The sequence below is a fragment of the Nicotiana tomentosiformis genome, chromosome 3, assembly GCF_000390325.3.
Source record: "Nicotiana tomentosiformis chromosome 3, ASM39032v3, whole genome shotgun sequence".
Classification (NCBI taxonomy): Eukaryota; Viridiplantae; Streptophyta; class Magnoliopsida; order Solanales; family Solanaceae; genus Nicotiana; species Nicotiana tomentosiformis.
Genome location: NC_090814.1, coordinates 131,299,892 through 131,317,561, shown reverse-complemented (window position 1 = coordinate 131,317,561; position 17,670 = coordinate 131,299,892). Strand labels below are relative to the sequence as shown.

Below are 17,670 nucleotides of genomic sequence, written 5' to 3'. Positions count from 1 at the left end.
AGTTGATGTGATTTGAGGGCTCGACTAAGTTCGTATGGTATTTTAGGATTGGTTGGTATACTTGGTTGAGGCCCCGGGGGCCTCAGGTGAGTTTCGGGTGCTTAACGGATTAAAAGTTTGATTTGTATTACTGCTAAGTCTTCAGGCATCTGGTATTTTCGCACCTGCAGTAAAGAGACCGCAAGTGCGATGGAGCAATCGCAGGAGCGGTGAAGGACTGCAAAAGCAGACATGGGTCCGCAGGTGCGACCCTTGGATCGCAGAAGCGGACGCTGAGTTTTGACCGGAATCCGCACATGTGATGGGAATTCCACAGGTGCGGTGACGCATGTGCGAAGGCAGGTCCGCAGATGCGGTTTAACTGGCAGAAAATGGGGCAAATCGAGGGTTTGATTCATTTCTTCATTTTTGGACTTGGGAGCTCAGGAATCGGCGGTTTTTCGAGGGATTTTCAGAGAGAGCTTTGGGGGAACGATTTTCAACTCGCTTTTGATTGTATTTCATTAATATATAGTTGTTTTCTTCATTAAATTTCGGGTTTGGATTGAAAATTTAGGAAAAATGGGAAGAAGTTCTTCAACTAAGAGTTTTGAGTTTTGATTGGGATTTAGACATCGGATTTGGATAATTTTGGTACGAGTGAACTCATGAGTGAATGGGTGTTCGTATTTTGTGACTTTACCCGATTCCGAGATGTGAGCCCGGGTCGACTTTTTAGGACGAATTTTGGAATTTATTTTTATTAAAATCTTGATTTCATTAATTAGATTAGCCTATTATAGTTGTATTTATGATATGTAATTGTTTTGGCTAGATTTGGGCCATTCGGAGTCGGATATTCGTGGGAAAAGTATTGTGACCGATTGATTGAGCTTGGTTCGAGGTAAGTATCTTGCCTAACCTTGTGTGGGGGATTTTTCCCATTAGGATTTGAGTCTTCTACATTGATTGTAGTCCATGTACATGAGGTGACGAGTGCGTGCTCGGACTTATTTGTGAAAAGTTGGCCTTTTAGGATTCTTAGGTCCTTATATTCATCGAGTATGAAGTTGTTCTTGATATGATTAAGTTTCTATTTACTGCTTTCACCTCTACATGTTTTAATTAGAATTAATTGCTTCAGGATTCACTCTTATTGCCTATTTGACTCTTATTTGACTTAACTGAAGATTTTACCTCCTCTATTGTCATGCTATCTTTTCATAACTGCTTATCTTTATTTGGAATTAATATTATTTCATCCTATAATTGTTCAGTCTTAATTGAGGTTATGATTATTTTTTTTCGTTGCTTATCCTTAATTGAATTGTTGAATATCCTTCATAATTTTCCCAACCTTAAAAGAAGTTTAGATATCTTATTTCTTAGTCGACTTGTTTTATTTGAAATTATTTGACTCATGTTAGCTTTCCTGTTGTTGAGGTGTATATTGTGGGATCGTTGCTACACATTAGTTTTCCCTTGTTGAGCTGTTCTCTTTATGCCTAGCATTCCAGACTGTGGTTATTCCTTGTGAATTTGTTCTACATTTTCTTGTGATTTAAAAGTTCTTGAGTTGATTTACTTGTCGTACTTTGTATTATTGCCATTGTTGTTGTTGTATTTGTTGTGGTGATGCACGAGGTTTCTATCGTGCGGTTGTTATCATTGTGATGCACGAGGTTTTTGCCGTGCGGTTGTTGTTATGGGGCTGCACGAGGTTTCTGTCGTGCTATTTTTACTATTGATATTTGCACATGCGACGTGATAAGGTGGGATATATATATATATGTGTGGGTTGTACATGTGGCGAGACAAGGTGGGAATATTATTATGCACATGTGGCGAGACAAGGCGGGCATTTATGTTACTATTGCACATGTGGCGAGACAAGGTGGAAACATTATTATGCACATGTGGCGAGACAAGGCGGGCATTTATGTTACTATTGCACACGTGGCGAGATAAGGTGGGCTGTGTCAGGGATTGATTTGTGATGATTTATGGCCTGGGGGCATTCTTGTTGTTGATATTTGTATAGTGGTATACGTACCTGTGTGAGCTTTATCTTATGAAAGCTGTGAGAAAATATTCTACGTGTTGTCCGTTCTTCTTCTTCTTCCTTATGCTTATTTGCTGGTATGGACTATGTTAGGACACTTGCATAAGCATACACGTAGTTAAGAACTCTTATCGAATAAGAGATGGTCTTGATATTGTTGAGCATAGATGCTCACCCTTGTTTACTTGTCTTCTATGTGAGAATGGCTCTATTGGCACGTGAGTCGTCAGTGTAGTTATGAGGTGTTATGAGGGCACAAGATGTCAAGTGTTAGGGTTCAGGTATTGAGACCCGTGAGTTGTGAATTGTCCGAGGTTCGGTACCTCGTGGAGTTGTTGACTAAAACCTGATGTAAAAGCAGTTGTAATTACTGAGTTATTACTTGTCCTTGCTGTATTCGTGATTCCGGATTTAGGTTGTATTCCATTCACTTTGTCTGCGTCATTTTCATGATATTCCGCTGATACTTGTTATTTCTTGCTTTAATGCCATTACTGTATTGTGAGCCATATTGCATAGTCTTTATGTAGACATCATACTTCTGTTATTCATGTACTTATATCTGTACGGTTTATTAGATCAGTGGGTGTCTTGACTGTTCCTCATCACTACTCCACCAAGGTTAGTCTTGATACTTACTGGGCACCGCTGTGGTGTGCTCATGCTACTCTTCTGCACATTTTTGTGCAAATTCAGGTACTTGTTCGTTAGCTAGCTGTGTGGACTGTTGCTGTGGAGACTCAAGGTGAACCTACTGCTGCGTTCGCAGGCTTCGGAGTCACCTTCCAGTTTTCGTTTTACACTGTTTATTCTTATTTCTGGACAGTTGTATTTAGAAATTTTCTATCAAATACTCTGTAGAGCTTATGACTTGTACTACCGATTTTGGGAATTTTAAGAGATTCTATTTAAATAATGTTGTTGTTTTAATTATTGTTAGGCTTACCTAGTCCCTAAGACTAGGTGCCATCACGATACCTAACGGAGAAAAAATTGGGTCGTGACAGTAAATTTGAAAAACAAAATTCCTAAGAAATCAAAAGAACTTAACAATAATGAACAATTGTAAATGCTAAGAAAAAATAGTCCATCTGATAGAGTGTTAATGGTAAAAGAACTTTATGTGACAGAATTAAAAAAATTCAAAATGATTGAATAAAATTCAGTGTAGAAAGAAAAACGCAAAATAATAAAATAATATTCAATAATAATAGAAGATGAAAAGAAACAATAATAATTAATTACAACTTCTTTCAGGAAGAAATTATTCATCTTGAAATATAAGTAAAAAATAAGTGGATTTCAAACTTTTAAACATTAGGTAGAATAAAAAATACTACAATTTTGAAATCATTCAAAACTATAAATCTCGTTGAATTTTAAAATGCACATCAATACCTCTTAATTTTGTCGAAATCACCTTTTTTATAAATTTATTCTTTCTTTCATTTCTTTTTATGAAAATATAAAATTTTTGTTAGATAATTGAAAGAAGAATAATTAGATAAAAATAATCTTTATTATAAAGCCAAAGTCACTGAAGTAATATATACGTTATGAATTATTATTTTTGTCCAGTCTTTTCAGGGTTCATGTATTGGAGCTATTGGAGTTGGGGTTTTCTGAAGTTGGGCTAGCTATGTATTTATTTTTAACTGGGCCAGACCCATTATTCTTTTGATTCTTTGATATGCTAGCTAACAGCCCAAGTGGCCAATGGATATATAGACATAATGAATATTGTACAGATCTAGAACATTGATTCTAATAGAAAGAAAATGAACCTTCTCTGCGGAAGCTCTCTCTCTCTTAGCTCGTGTGTAACCCTAGTCACATTTTGTCAATTCTTTGTGATTTTTCAATGTTATCATGGTATCAGAGCACGGATTCTGAGAGATCTCGGCATTCCCTTCCGATCGAGTGTACTCTCAAGTGGTTTTGATGAAATTTTGTGTTCGCATATATTTCTCATTTCAGAGTCATTTAAGTTTTCCGATGGAATTTCGAGCTTCCTCTTTCTGGTTCTCATCTCATTCGTCGAGTTCAGAGGATACGTTGCAGCGATTGCTCAATTTTGAGGTTGTGGATTATTCTCAGATCTAGGGTTTCTAAAAATACAGTTTTTTTTGCAGGGTTCGAGCTTCATCTCCGTATCCTAATTGCGTGACTTCTAATTTTCTTTCAAGGCCGTATCTTCCGGTAGCGAAGAGTTCGGGTAATATTGTTCCACCTCTATTATTAACTGCATGCCATTCTGATTGCCTAAGTTTGAGTGATATAGTTGTTGATTCGAGATATAGTACTTCATCACTGATTTGTTAGTCTATTGTATGGTTGTTGTTCATAAAAATGGGTAATACTAGTGCTAGTGAGTTTGAATTCACTGCTCGTGCCTCTAGTCCTTTGTTCCTTCATCCTTCTGATGTTCCCGGGGCCTCTTTAGTTAGTGTTCCATTCTATGGTAGTGGTTTTGGGGGTTGGAAGAGGAGTATGACTGTGTCTCTATTAGCCAGAAATAAAATAGCTTTTGTCGATGGTACTTGTCCAAGACCTGCTTCAAATTCATATGAATGTAAGCAATGGGATAGAGTTAATAATATGGTAATATCCTGGTTAACAAGTTCTCTCTCACCTGAGATTGCTGAGAGTGTGCAATTGTAACGACCCGACTTGTCGTTTTAAGAATTAACGTCCCGTTTAGTGACTTAAGGTCTCAAGCAACTTCGCAATATGTATTATGACCCGCGGGTGTGGTCGAGTTTGATTTTCGGAAGATTCAGAATTAAATTAAAAGAATAATTCTTATTTAGAAGCTTAAATGGAAAGAGTTGACCGAAAAGTTAACTTTTGAATAAACGACTCTGGAATGTAATTTTGATGATGTCAATAGTTCCGTATGGTAATTTTGGACTTAGGAGCGTGTCCGGAAAATTATTTGGAGGTCTGTACAGGAATTTGGCTTGAAATAGCGAAAGATGAATTTTTGAGAAGTTTGACTGGGGGATTGACTTTTTGATATCGGAGTCGGAATCTAATTCTGGAGATTTGAATAGCTTCTTTATGTCAATTATGACTTGTGTGCAAAATTTGAAGTCATTCCGGATTGATTTGATGTGTTTCAGCACAAGATATATAATTTAAAAGTTCAAAATTCATAGATTTTGATTTGGGGTGCGATTCGTCGTTTTGATGTTGTTTGAGATGATTTGAGAATTTGACTAAGTTCGTATGATGTTTTAGGACCTGTTGGTATATTTGGTTGAGGTCCCGAGGGGCTCCAGTGAGTTTCGGACGGCTAATGGATCATTTTTGGCCTTTGGAAAATAGCTGGTGGCATTTTCTTCTTATTCTCTTTATATGAGATCGCGTAATTCCGTCTGCGATCGCGTAGAGTAATTTGGGCAGAGGTGACTTTGTTCTACATGATCGCGTAGGCTTAATTGGGCAACAGAAAACTTTGTTCTATCCGATTGCGCGGGCAAGTCCGCGATCGCGTAGGTTGGGCGAGCTATGTCATGCGAATGCGTGGCTAAGGCCGCGTTCGCGAAGAGGAACGAAGGGAGGAGCTGGGAAAACATGCTTAATGCTTCGCGATCGTGTGAGAAGGTTTGCGATCGCGTAGGGTAGCGGAGTCAGTGCTTTGCGATCGCGTGGGACTTTCTGCGATCGCGTAGAGTTATATTTGGCAGTGTTGAAATTGTGCTTCGCGATCGCGTGAGGAAGTTCGCGATCGCGTAGAAGAAATCACTGGGCAAAGAGTTTAAGTTCTGAAAATGGGACTTCGTCCCATTTTCCATTTTTACCGATTTGGAGCTCGGATTGAGGCAATTTTTGGGAGATTTTCAGAGAAAATACCGGAGTAAGTGTTCTTAACTCTATATTGGTTAAATTACCCGAATCCATGGTTGTTTTTAACATTTAATCGGTGAATTAAGTTGGAAAAATTTAGAAAACCTTCTTGGTTTAAATTTAAGATTTGGATGTCGATTTGTTATTGGAATTCGATAAAATTGGTATGGTTGAACTCCTATCGGAATGGGTGTTCGGATTTCATGAAAATTATGTCGGGTTCCGAGAGGCGGGCCCCGTGTTGACTTTTGTTGACTTTTTAGAATAAATTTTTAAGTCGACGTTTTATTATCCGAAATTATTTTCGATGAATTTTAATGAAGTTATACAATTGAATTGGATAGATTTGAGCTGTCCGAAGATCAATTCAAGCGAGAAGGCGATTTTGGAATATCAGCATAACTTCAATAAGGTAAGTATCTTGCCTAGCTTCGAGTGAAGGAATTATCCCTTAGGCATCGAGTCTTATGTGCCGTTTGTGAAATGTGAAAAGCCATGTACGCAAGGTGACGAGTACATACTCGGGCTTATATGTGCAAAATATATTATGTTTAAGTCTTAGGCATATTGTGTAGTAAATTGGATAATTGTTGGCATTTATTTAATCATCTATTTGCCATGCCTAAATCCTTGTTGGTTGAACTTGTTTTTATATGACAACTTGATGTGATTGTTTTTTGAATATTTATATAATTCCGTGAGTTTGTTGGTTTGATATTTCTTGAAATTTAATCTCATTATGGATTTTTCCTCTGCAAATAATTAATTAAGCAAGCTTAAGAAGATGTGTTAATATAATTATCTAAATTTAGATTAATGAAGGCTATGCTTTATGTTGAATAATTTCTATCTCGGTTGATTATTTTTGTGGTGATATACACATTGTGTGGAGCCTTCGGCTATTTGTTGTGAAATAAATTGATTTGGTTGTATCTTTGGAACTTTGGTTGTGACCATTGGGCAAATTGTGATATGAATTGATTTAGTTATGTTGCCGTGATAATTTCCCATATAAATTGTTGTGTTATGTGAGTTATTATTTTGGGGAGATAAGGGTGGCATTTCACCGTTGATATTATGTGGGTATAAGGGTAGCTTTTCACTGTTGTTGTGTTTGTTGGAATATTGTCTGGGCAGAGCGATAGGGTGGCTATAGGAGCGATAAGGGTGGCAATAGGAGCGATAAGGGTGGCCATTGATATTGTCTAGGCGGAGTGATAAGGGTGGCTATAGGAGCGATAAGGGTGTCAATAGGAGCGATAAGGGTGGCTATAGGAGCGATAAGGGTGCCAATAGGAGCGATAAGGGTGGCTATTGTCAAGGACGATATGTGATGATGTGGAGTTGTGGTGTTGGTGATTTTCATGTGATGTTGTGATTTTCTTGTGTTTATTTTATACCTTGTGTAATTTGTCTTGTTGTTGGTAAATTGATAACAATCTGATTTATGTTGAAATTGAGAGCATGTGGCTATTGTCAGGCAGATTATAAAATGAAATGTGGGCGCAGGGTGCCGTGAGTAAATAATGAAGATATTGGCACGTGAATTGTCCGTGCAGTTGTGATATGAAATGTGGGCACGAGGTGTTGTGATTAAATGATAATAATATTGGCACGTGAACTATCCATGCAGTTGTGATATGAAAAGTGGGCACGAGGTGCCTGGGAAATATGATGATTTAATTATGGGCACGAAGTGCCGTGAAAATATGAAAATGGGCTAAGACCCGTGTTTACGAAAAATATGAAAATGGGCTGAGACCCGTATTTTTATGATTATGAAATTAGGTGTCACATGGTGACTTTTTAATTGAAAGAATTATATTCAAAATATTTATTTGGATGGATTTTTATTCAAAAAAGATTTATATAAAAGGATTGTATTTGAAGGATATTTATTTGAGGAAATTATATTTGAAAAAGAATTTTATTCGTAAGAATTATATGCGAAATATATTTAATTGAAGAACTTGATTTATTATCAATTGTTGAGCGATATTAATGATGATTTTATTGTCTTACTGTGTATATCACTGGTTTTTTTATGTTGCCCTTCTTGTTATTTGTTTTCTATTATTTTGTATATTATATTGCACAGGTTATTAGACTAGTGAGTGTCTTGACTGTACCTCATCTCTACTCCATTGAGGTTAGTCTTGATACTTACTGGGTGCCGACCGTGGTGTACTCATACTACACTTCTGCACATTTTTGTGCAGAGCCAGGTTTTGGAGATATCGGACTTGAGCAGAGTTAAAGCGGAAACGTAAGGATTCAAGGTAGAGCTGCTTGGTTGTCGCAGTCCCGTGGAGTCTTTTCATTTCATTGAACTGTTAATTTTTAATCAAACAGTATTATATATTCGGTCCTCGTGATCATTCCATGTATTAAGTTGGAGTTTGTGACTCAGTACTACCAGTCTTGGGAGGTTGTATATTCATATTTGTATATTCATATCCGTGATTAGGCGATTGCCAATGAGGGTTGCGAAGCAAAAGGTGACTGCACCTACCACCTCCACAAGATCCAACAAGTCCAATCGATCCAGAAAGAAATGATGATGTTAGAAGACATTTCGAAGAGGGTTGATGACGAAGATAAGGTACTACAAATCGAAGAATTCACAAAGCAAGAGAAAAAAGGGCAAGACAATTATTCATACATAATTTTATTTTACCATTTTATTAGCACCACAATATGTAATATCATCATAGAGTGTGTTATAAACTCTATGATGATCATACAATATTTAGTTTTTTCAAGTTCATATTTTTTACATGCTGCCTAGTATATGAGGTTGTCCATGCCTCAATAGAAATTGAAAGGTAAGGCCTAGCTCGGTATGTGTTTGCTACTTATCTTATGCCTTTGGAAAATATCCAAACGGCAATGAGATCATTCGCCCTCGTAAGACTCTGCCGGCAGCCACATCGTGAGTCTGTCACCAAAAGGCAATGGAGGCGCATAGGGATGACTATATAGCCAAGGCATAGAAGCAACAATAGTTTGCTATAGCCCTCCTTACTTGTACTCTTCCTTTGTGGGTTTTTTCCCCTTATATTATTAATAAAATAGCTACTAGGCAGACCGCCTAGTAGTATAATTTGCCCCAAAAAAAAATCGGCTTACCTAGTCTTAGAGACTAGGTGATATCATGATGCTTGAGGTGGGATTTTGGGTCGTGACAAGTTAGTATCAGAGCTCTAGGTTCATAGGTTCTACGAGTCACGAACGAGTCTAGTAGAGTCTTGCGGATCGGTATGGAGATGTCTGTACTTATCTTCGAGAGGCTACAGAACTATTAGGAAATTTCCACTTCTTTCATTCCTGTCGTGAGGAATTTGTTGAATTTGGAATTGGAGCCTTTGTATCTCTATTCTCTCACATATGGTGAGGGCACGTGCTACCAGGTTAGCTGAGCAGATATCTGTACATACTTCTAGGGCTGCAAGAGACCGGGGCCGAGGTAGAGGCCGAGGTAGAGGTCGAGGAAGGGCACGTGTCGCGACTAGAGCACCTGTCAGAACAACAGTTGAGGAGCCACCAGTAGCTCCAGTTGGGGGACACGTACCAGAAGCACCTGTTGTTACCCCCGGACTTCAGGAGACGTTAGCACAGTTCCTGAGTATGTTTGGTACATTAACTCAGGAGGGATTAATCTCTGTTGCACCGAATATTTTGCAGATTGGGGAAGTAGCTCAGACTCCTACCACAACTCCAGAGCAACAGGTTCACGTTGGTCATGTTCCGGGTGTAGTACCGGTACAGCCTATTATTCTGGTTCGGCCTGAGGTAAGACCAGAGGCATCATAAAAAAAACAAAAGAGACTTGAAAGGTTTAAGACGTATAGTCCACCTATTTTCAGTGGCAGAGCTACAGAGGATGCCCAAGGATTTCTAGAAAATTGTTACCGTATTCTCCGCACCATGGGTATTGTGAAAGTGAGCGGAGTTGCCTTTACTACATTTCAACTGTCAGGCGCAGCGAATCGGTGGTGGAAAATCTATGAAGAAGGTAGACCAGCCGATGCAACACCGCCGACTTGGGCTCAATTTTCAGAAATGTTCTTGAAAGAGTTTGTTCCCCAGACTCTCCGAGATGCATGGCGCACAGAGTTTGAACGGTTGCGTCAGGGCACTATGACAGTGTCAGAATATGTTATTAGGTTCAGTGAGTTAGCCCGTCATGCACCTATCTTGGTTCCTACAATCAGAGAGCGGGTCTACAGATTCATTGAGGGGCTCGATTATGATATTAAAATATGCATGGCTCAAGAATTGCAAACTGATACTCCATTTCAATAAGTAGGGGAGATTGCGAGAAAGATTGAGGGTGTTTTAGGCGAGGAAAGGGAGTCTAAGGAGGCCAAAAGGTCTCAAAGATCTGGAGGGTTCAGTGGATTTTACTCTTCAGCTAGGACCCATTATAGCAGAGGCTCGAGCAGTCGGCCAGCTCAGTCCGCACATCAAATTACTTGGAGTGCTCCAGTAAGTTCTTACAACTCACCACCGACACGAGATTTCTATAATGATTATATCAGTTATGCGACACAGACTCAATTCGAGCAACCGCGACCTCAGAGGGGTTGTTATGAGTGTGGTGACACTAGACACATCATGAAAGATTGTCCCAGACTTGGGAGGGATGGATTTCATCAGAGCACTCCCGCTACAAGCTTTATTCCTGTTAATACTCCGCGTGCATAGTCAGTTAGAGGTGGAGGACATGCAGGTAGTGGGCGCCTAAGAGGTGGAGGCCCAACTCATTGATATAATCGATATGATTTGGTTGAGGCTGATACACTAGATGGTGTCGTTATAGGTACGATCCCGATTGGTTATAAAAGAATATTTTCCCTTAGTTTGATTCGGATCTGAATATTAAGGTGAATCCTCTTATTATGCTCCGCTTATGAGTGAGCTTTATAATTTTGTGACCCACTTATATGTTTATCCCCGTTGGGAGATTTGAAGATGTGAACCCATGTCTTTCATTTTTATTTTTGTGCACCATTGAGGGATATAAGTCCAAAAGTAATATTCAGTATTCATTACAGTGGGTTTAATGTGTTTCGGAATAATTGATTCCAATTTTTATAAATTATATGCCCTACCGGTATGAAGGTTCGTTATGTGTTGTGAAAATTATTTACGAAATTTATTGAAAAGAAGAAAGAAAGAAAATTGAAAATTTCAGTTGGCACAATGTGCAAAATACTTGTGATTCGGAGTTAAGGATGAGATCCTCGAATTTTTATATGATATGAAATATTTAAACTGGGCTACAAGCCGCGGTGGAAGTTATATAAGGACGAGGTCCTGTTGGTAAAAATTTTTATGAGTTTAAATTCTCTCTTTGTGAAATTAAATTTGTACTATAGTATAAACAGAGAGTCATGCCTGCTAGGCTTATTTGATAATTCTTGTATATTTTTCTGTGCATATTCAGCCATTTTCGTGCTGTAAACATTGAGTTTTAGCCTATGAGGTGAGTGCCCAGGTGGCGTTTCATGCGACTCATTAATCCGAGTAAGTAATCATGAGGTCTTCATGCCTCACATTCTGTTGTCAATATTGTGAAAATTCGAAACGAGGTGGTGGTTAATACGAGATTAATTGATAATGCTGGAATTAATTATGAATAACTTTTAAGACTAGAGATGTGGTGATGAGCATACATATGATGTGCTTCATGTCCTGATATCATTATGATAATGCAGTGCTTGCAATGCTGAGATTAGTGTTATTGATATATACATTGTGGTGCCTTGTTGGGTTGTGGATGTGTTGTTAGGAGTTGTTTTGGTGTTACTCTGGCAGGTGGTTAGGCCCAATTACAGGGGAGACTCTGCCGAAATTTCTGAAAAATTTGGGAGTTAGTAAAAATTTGGGGATTGAGATGTGCAAAAGAAGAGATAAATTATGTTATATGTTTGAGGGCGAATGATCCTAAGTAGAGGAGAATGTAACACCCCGAAATTTTTTTGAAGTACTTCAACACTATCAAGAAAGTTGATGTGTGCGTAGGCACGAGTTGCTATAGCCAGCTGAGACTAATACCGTGCGTTGTTGTGAAAATCAGGCCTTTTGAAAATGTTTGGAGTGTAAGAAATTGGTTTTAAAGTTACAAATATGGATAAAAGAAATAATCTCAAATGAGATGGTGTTGTCGGGCTTATCTCAAATGCAGTAACGTGGCATCAACCTTGAGTATATATGTAAAACTAAAATCATCGATTTAGTAACCTTAGAATAATTCTTAGCATGTTAGAGGAAGAACATTTGTTTAAGAGGTGGAGAATATAATGACCCGACTTGTCATTTTAAGAATTAACGTCCCATTCAGTGACTTAAGGTCTCGAGCAGCTTCACAATATGTATTATGACCCGCAGATGTAGTCGAGTTTGATTTTCGGAAGATTCAAAATTAAATTAAAAGAACAATTCTTATTTAGAAGCTTAAATAGAAAGAGTTGACCGGAGAGTTAACTTTTGAGTAAACGACTCCGGAATAGAATTTCGATGATGTCAATAGATCCGTATGGTGATTTTGGACTTAGGAGCATGTCCGAAAAATTATTTGGAGGTATCTAGAGGAATTTGGCTTGAAATGGCGAAAGATGAATTTTTGGGAAGTTTGACCGGGGAGTTGACTTTTTGATATCGGGGTCGGAATCTGATTCTGGAGATTGAATAGCTTCGTTATGTCAATTATGACTTGTGTACAAAATTTGAAGTCATTCCGGATTGATTTGATGTGTTTCGGCACAAGATATATAATTTGAAAGTTTAAAGTTCATAGATTTTGATTTGGGGTGTGATTCGTCGTTTTGATATTGTTTGAGGTTATTTGAGAATTCGACTAAGTTCGTATGATATTTTAGGACCTGTTGGTATATTTGGTTGAGGTCTCGAGGGGTTCGGGTGAGTTTCGGACGGCTAATGGATCATTTTTGGCCTTTGGAAAATAGTTGATAGCTGCTGGCATTTTCTTCTGATTTTTCTTATACGCGATCGCGTAAGTCCGTCTGCGATCGCGTAGAGTAATTTGGGCATAGGTGACTTTGTTCGACACGATTGCGTGAATGGGTTTGCAATCGCGTATGCTTAATTGAGCAACAGAAAACTTTGTTCTATGTGATCGCGTGGGCAAGTCCGCGATCGCGTAGGTTGGGCGAGCTATGTCATGCGAACGCGTGGCTAAGGCCGCGTTCGCGAAGAGGAATGGAGGGAGGAGCTGGGAAAACGCGCTTAATGCTTCGTGATCGCGTGAGAAGGTTCGCGATCGCGTAGGGTAGAAGAGTCAGTGCTTAGCGATCGCGTGGGACTTTCTGCGATCGCGTAGAGTTAATTTTGGTAGTGCTTAAATTGTGCTTCACGATCGTGTGAGGAAGTTCACGATCACATAGAAGAAATCATTGGGCAGAGAGTTCCCATTTTCCATTTTTACCGATTTGGAGCTCGGATTGAGGCGATTTTTGAGAGATTTTCAGAGAAAATAACGGGGTAAGTGTTATTAACTCTATATTGGTTAAATTACCCGAATCCATGGTTGTTTTTAATATTTAATCGGTGAATTAAGTTGAAAAATTGTGAAAACCCTCTTGGTTTAAATTTAAGATTTGGAGGTCGATTTATTATTGGAATTTGATAAAATTGGTATGGTTGAACTCGTATCGGAATGGGTGTTCGGATTTCATAAAAATTATGTCAGGTTCCAAGAGGCGAGCCCCGCGTTGACTTTTGTTGACTTTTTAGAATAAATTTTTAAGTCGACGTTTTATTATCCGGAATAATTTCTGATGAATTTTAATGAAGTTATACAATTGAATTGGATAGATTTGAGCTGTCCGGAGGTCAATTCAAGCGAGAAGGCGATTTTGGAATATCGGCATAACTTAAATAAGGTAAGTATCTTGCATAACTTTGAGTGGGGGAATTACCCTTTAGGCATCGAGTCTTATGTGCCATTTGTGAAATGTGAAAAGCCGTGTACGCAAGGTGACGAGTACGTACTCGGGCTTATATGTGCAAAATATATTGGGTTTAAGTCTTAGGCATATTGTGTAGTAAATTGGATAATTGTTGGCATTTATTTAATCATCTATTTGCTATGCCTAAATCCTTGTTGGTTGAACTTGTTTTTATATGATAATTGATTTTGTTATGTTGCCGTGATAATTTTCCGTGTAAATTATTGTGTTGTGTGAGTTATTATTTTGGGGAGATAAGGGTGGCATTTTACCGTTGATATTATGTAGGTATAAGGGTGGCATTTTACTGTTATTGTGTTTGTTGGAATATTATCTGGGCTGAGCGATAAGGGTGGCAATAGGAGCGATAAGGGTGACTATTGATATTATCTGGGCGGAGCGATAAGGGTGGCTATAGGAGCGATAAGGGTGGCTATTGTCAGGGACGATATGTGATGATGTGGAGTTATGGTGTTGGTGATTTTTATGTGATATTGTGATTTTTTGTGTTTATTTTATACCTTGTGTAATTTATCTTGTTGTTGGTAAATTGATAACAATCTGATTTATGTTGAAATTAAAAACTTGTGGCTATTGCCAGGCAGATTATAAAATGAAATGGTGGCGCGAGGTGCAGTGAGTAAATAATAAAGATATTGGCACGTGAATTGTCCGTGCAATTGTGATATGAAATGTGGGCACGAGGTGCTGTGATTAAATGATAATAATATTGGCACGTGAACTGTCCGTGCAGTTGTGATATGAAAAGTGGACACGAGGTACCGAAAAAATATGATGATTTAATTATGGGCACGAAGTGCCGTGGAAATATGAAAATGGGCTGAGACCCGTGTTTACGAAAAATATGAAAATGGGCTGAGACCCGTATTTTTATGATTATGAAATGAGGTATCACATGGTGACTTTTTAATTGAAAGAATTATATTCAACATATTTATTTGGATGGATTTTTATTCAAAATGAATTATATGAAAGGATTGTATTTCAAAGATATTTATTTGAGGAAACTATGTTTGAAAAAAAGTTTTATTCGTAAGAATTATATGCGAAATATGTTTAATTGAAGAACTTGATTTAACTGGGAGTAATCGTATTTATCAATTGTTGAGCGATATTAATGGTGATTTTATTGTCTTACTATGCATATCACTGGTTGTTTTATGTTGCCCTTATTGTTATTTATTTCCTATTAGTTTGTATATTATATTGCACATATTATTAGACTAGTGAGTGTCTTGACTGTACCTCATCTCTACTCCACTGAGGTTAGTCTTGATACTTACTGGGTACCGACCGTGGTGTACTCATACTACACTTCTGCACATTTTTGTGCAGAGTCAGGTATTGGAGATATCGGACTTGAGCAGAGTTAAAGCGGAATCATAAGGATTCAAGGTAGAGCTGTTTGGTCGTCGCAGTCCCTTGGAGTCTTTTCATTTCATTGAACTGTTAATTTTTAATCAAACAGTATTGTATATTCGGTCCTCATGATCATTCCATGTATTCAGTTAGAGTTCGTGATTCAGTACTACCAGTCTTGTGAGGTTGTATATTCATATTTGTTCCGCTATCAGTTTTGATTATTTATTTAATTGAAAAAAAATGGCTTCAAAAATATAATTAAAATCGGCTAACCTAGTCTTAGAGACTAGTTGCCATCACGACGCGTGAGGTGCAATTTTGGGTCGTGACAGTAGTACTCTGAGACTGCAGAAAGCATTTGGAACCAGTAAATAACAAATGTGTGATAGTAAATAGGACTAAAATCTTTGAGATTAAGAAATAATTGGCTTCTGTTTGTCAAGGTTCTCTTGACATAGCCTCATATTTCAAAAAGATAAAGAAACTCTGGGATGAGCTGGGAATAATGTCTTCCAATCATGCAAAGACATGTACTTGTGCTGCAAAGACTGGTCTGCAGGTAGAAGAGGAAGAAAATAGGGTCCACCAGTTTCTTATGGGGTTAAACGAAACATATGTCAATGTTAGGAGCAATATTTTACTCATGAATCCACAACCTTCTCTCGATAATGTTTACAAGATGAACAAAAAAGACAAGTCACTCCTACTACTCAGTTCAGTCCTGATATGGCCTCATTCAATGCAAACACTACCAACAAATTTCATCATCATCCTAATTTCCAGAGGCAATACACCCAGAAGGATAACTTTGACCAGTTCAATCAGAGAATGTCTTTCGAACAGAATAAAGGGTCTCTTTTTTGTAAATACTGTAAGAAAAATGGTCATACTATTGACAAATGCTATAAGCTGCATGGATTCCCACAGAACTTTAAATTTACAAAGGGTCGAAAGTTTGGTGCTGCTGCTAATATTGAGTCTCCTCTTTCTGGACATTTTTCTAGGCATCTTGATAATGCTTCATCATCTGGTTCTGGTGGGCAAAATTCTCCTATACCTGGGCTGACTAAGGCCTACAATGCACTCAATTGATGATGCTTTTACAGAGTTCTGGATTAGAATCCAATTCTTCACCCAACCTTGAGGCCTCTGCTAACTTTGCTGGTAGTGTATCCAATCTACCTGTTTCTTCTTGTGAGAGTTTTACTGCATGCATGTTGTCTAGACTTGCTAGGAGTGTTTGGATAGTAGATTCAAGAGAAACTAACCACATGACATCTAGCAAAGATCTTCTTTTTGATATTAAGCCGCTTCCCATACCCTACTTAGTCTCCCTACCAAATGGATATAAGGTGAAGGTCACATGCACTGGATCACTCACTTTGTCTCCTTCTTTCACACTGCATGGTGTCCTTTTCATTCCCACTTTTCAGTACAACCTAATTTCTGTATACAAATTGATTCAACAATTTAGCACCTTTGTCTTGTTCACATCCTATTCTTGCTTTATACAGGACCCTTCCAGGAAGAAGCTTCTGGAACTTGGTAGAGTGCACCATGGACTGTACAAGCTTCTTCCACTTACTAATCTTGATTCTTCTGGTTCCAGAATCAACAATGTTTTGCCAAAATTAAGCTGCATTTCTGTTTCAGATTTAAATAAGTTTGTGCAAACCACAGTTCCACATTTTATCTTCCCCTTGAATAACGATGCACAAGTTGTAAATAACAATGTTTCTTCTACTATTAACAATGGTTCTTATACTATTAGCAATGCTACTTCTACTGTCTCTTCCATGAATTCTGTAAATGCTGTGAATAATCTTGATGTACTTTGGCACCATAGGTTGGGCCATATTCCCTTTGCAAAAATGAAAATTATACCTGGTATTTCTTCTCAGCTATCTTCTAAGCAATCCTTTATTTGTCCTATTTGTCCCCTAACTAGGCAAACTAGATTACCTTTTTCCTGATAGTACTTCTCACTCAACTTCTTTATTTCAACTTGTCCATGTTGATACCTGGGGTCCCTATCACACACAAACCTATACTGGTGCCAAATACTTCTTAACAATTGTGAATGATTATAGTATAGCAACTTGGACTCATCTAATGCATGCTAAGAGTAATGCTTTTCCTTTACTTAAGGCATTTATTGCAATGATCAAAACACAATTTAGTCTTCCTGTACAAACTATAAGAAGTGATAATGCCCTAGAGCTTGGTTCTTCCTCATTGGCTTGTGAATTTTTCTCTGCCAATGGTATCTTACACCATACCACTTGCCCTCACACACCTCAACAAAATGGTATAGTTGAGAGGAAGCACAAACATCTTCTTAAAACTTCTAGAGCTCTTCTATTCCAATTTAAACTTCCTACTAAATTTTGGGGGGACTGCCTTTTGACTGCTACTTATCTTATA

The 17,670-nt window shown here is 38.0% G+C and overlaps 1 protein-coding gene across 1 annotated transcript; it reads left to right on the top strand.

Moving 5' to 3' along the window:
* The first annotated feature begins 4,390 nt into the window (after positions 1-4,390).
* LOC138908507 (uncharacterized) lies at positions 4,391-16,338 on the top strand. The gene is made up of 3 exons (XM_070199179.1): positions 4,391-4,613; positions 15,690-15,916; positions 16,030-16,338. Exons 1-3 carry the CDS (start codon positions 4,391-4,393, stop codon positions 16,336-16,338), a joined length of 759 nt encoding a protein of 252 aa, XP_070055280.1.
* Positions 16,339-17,670: the final 1,332 nt, after the last annotated feature.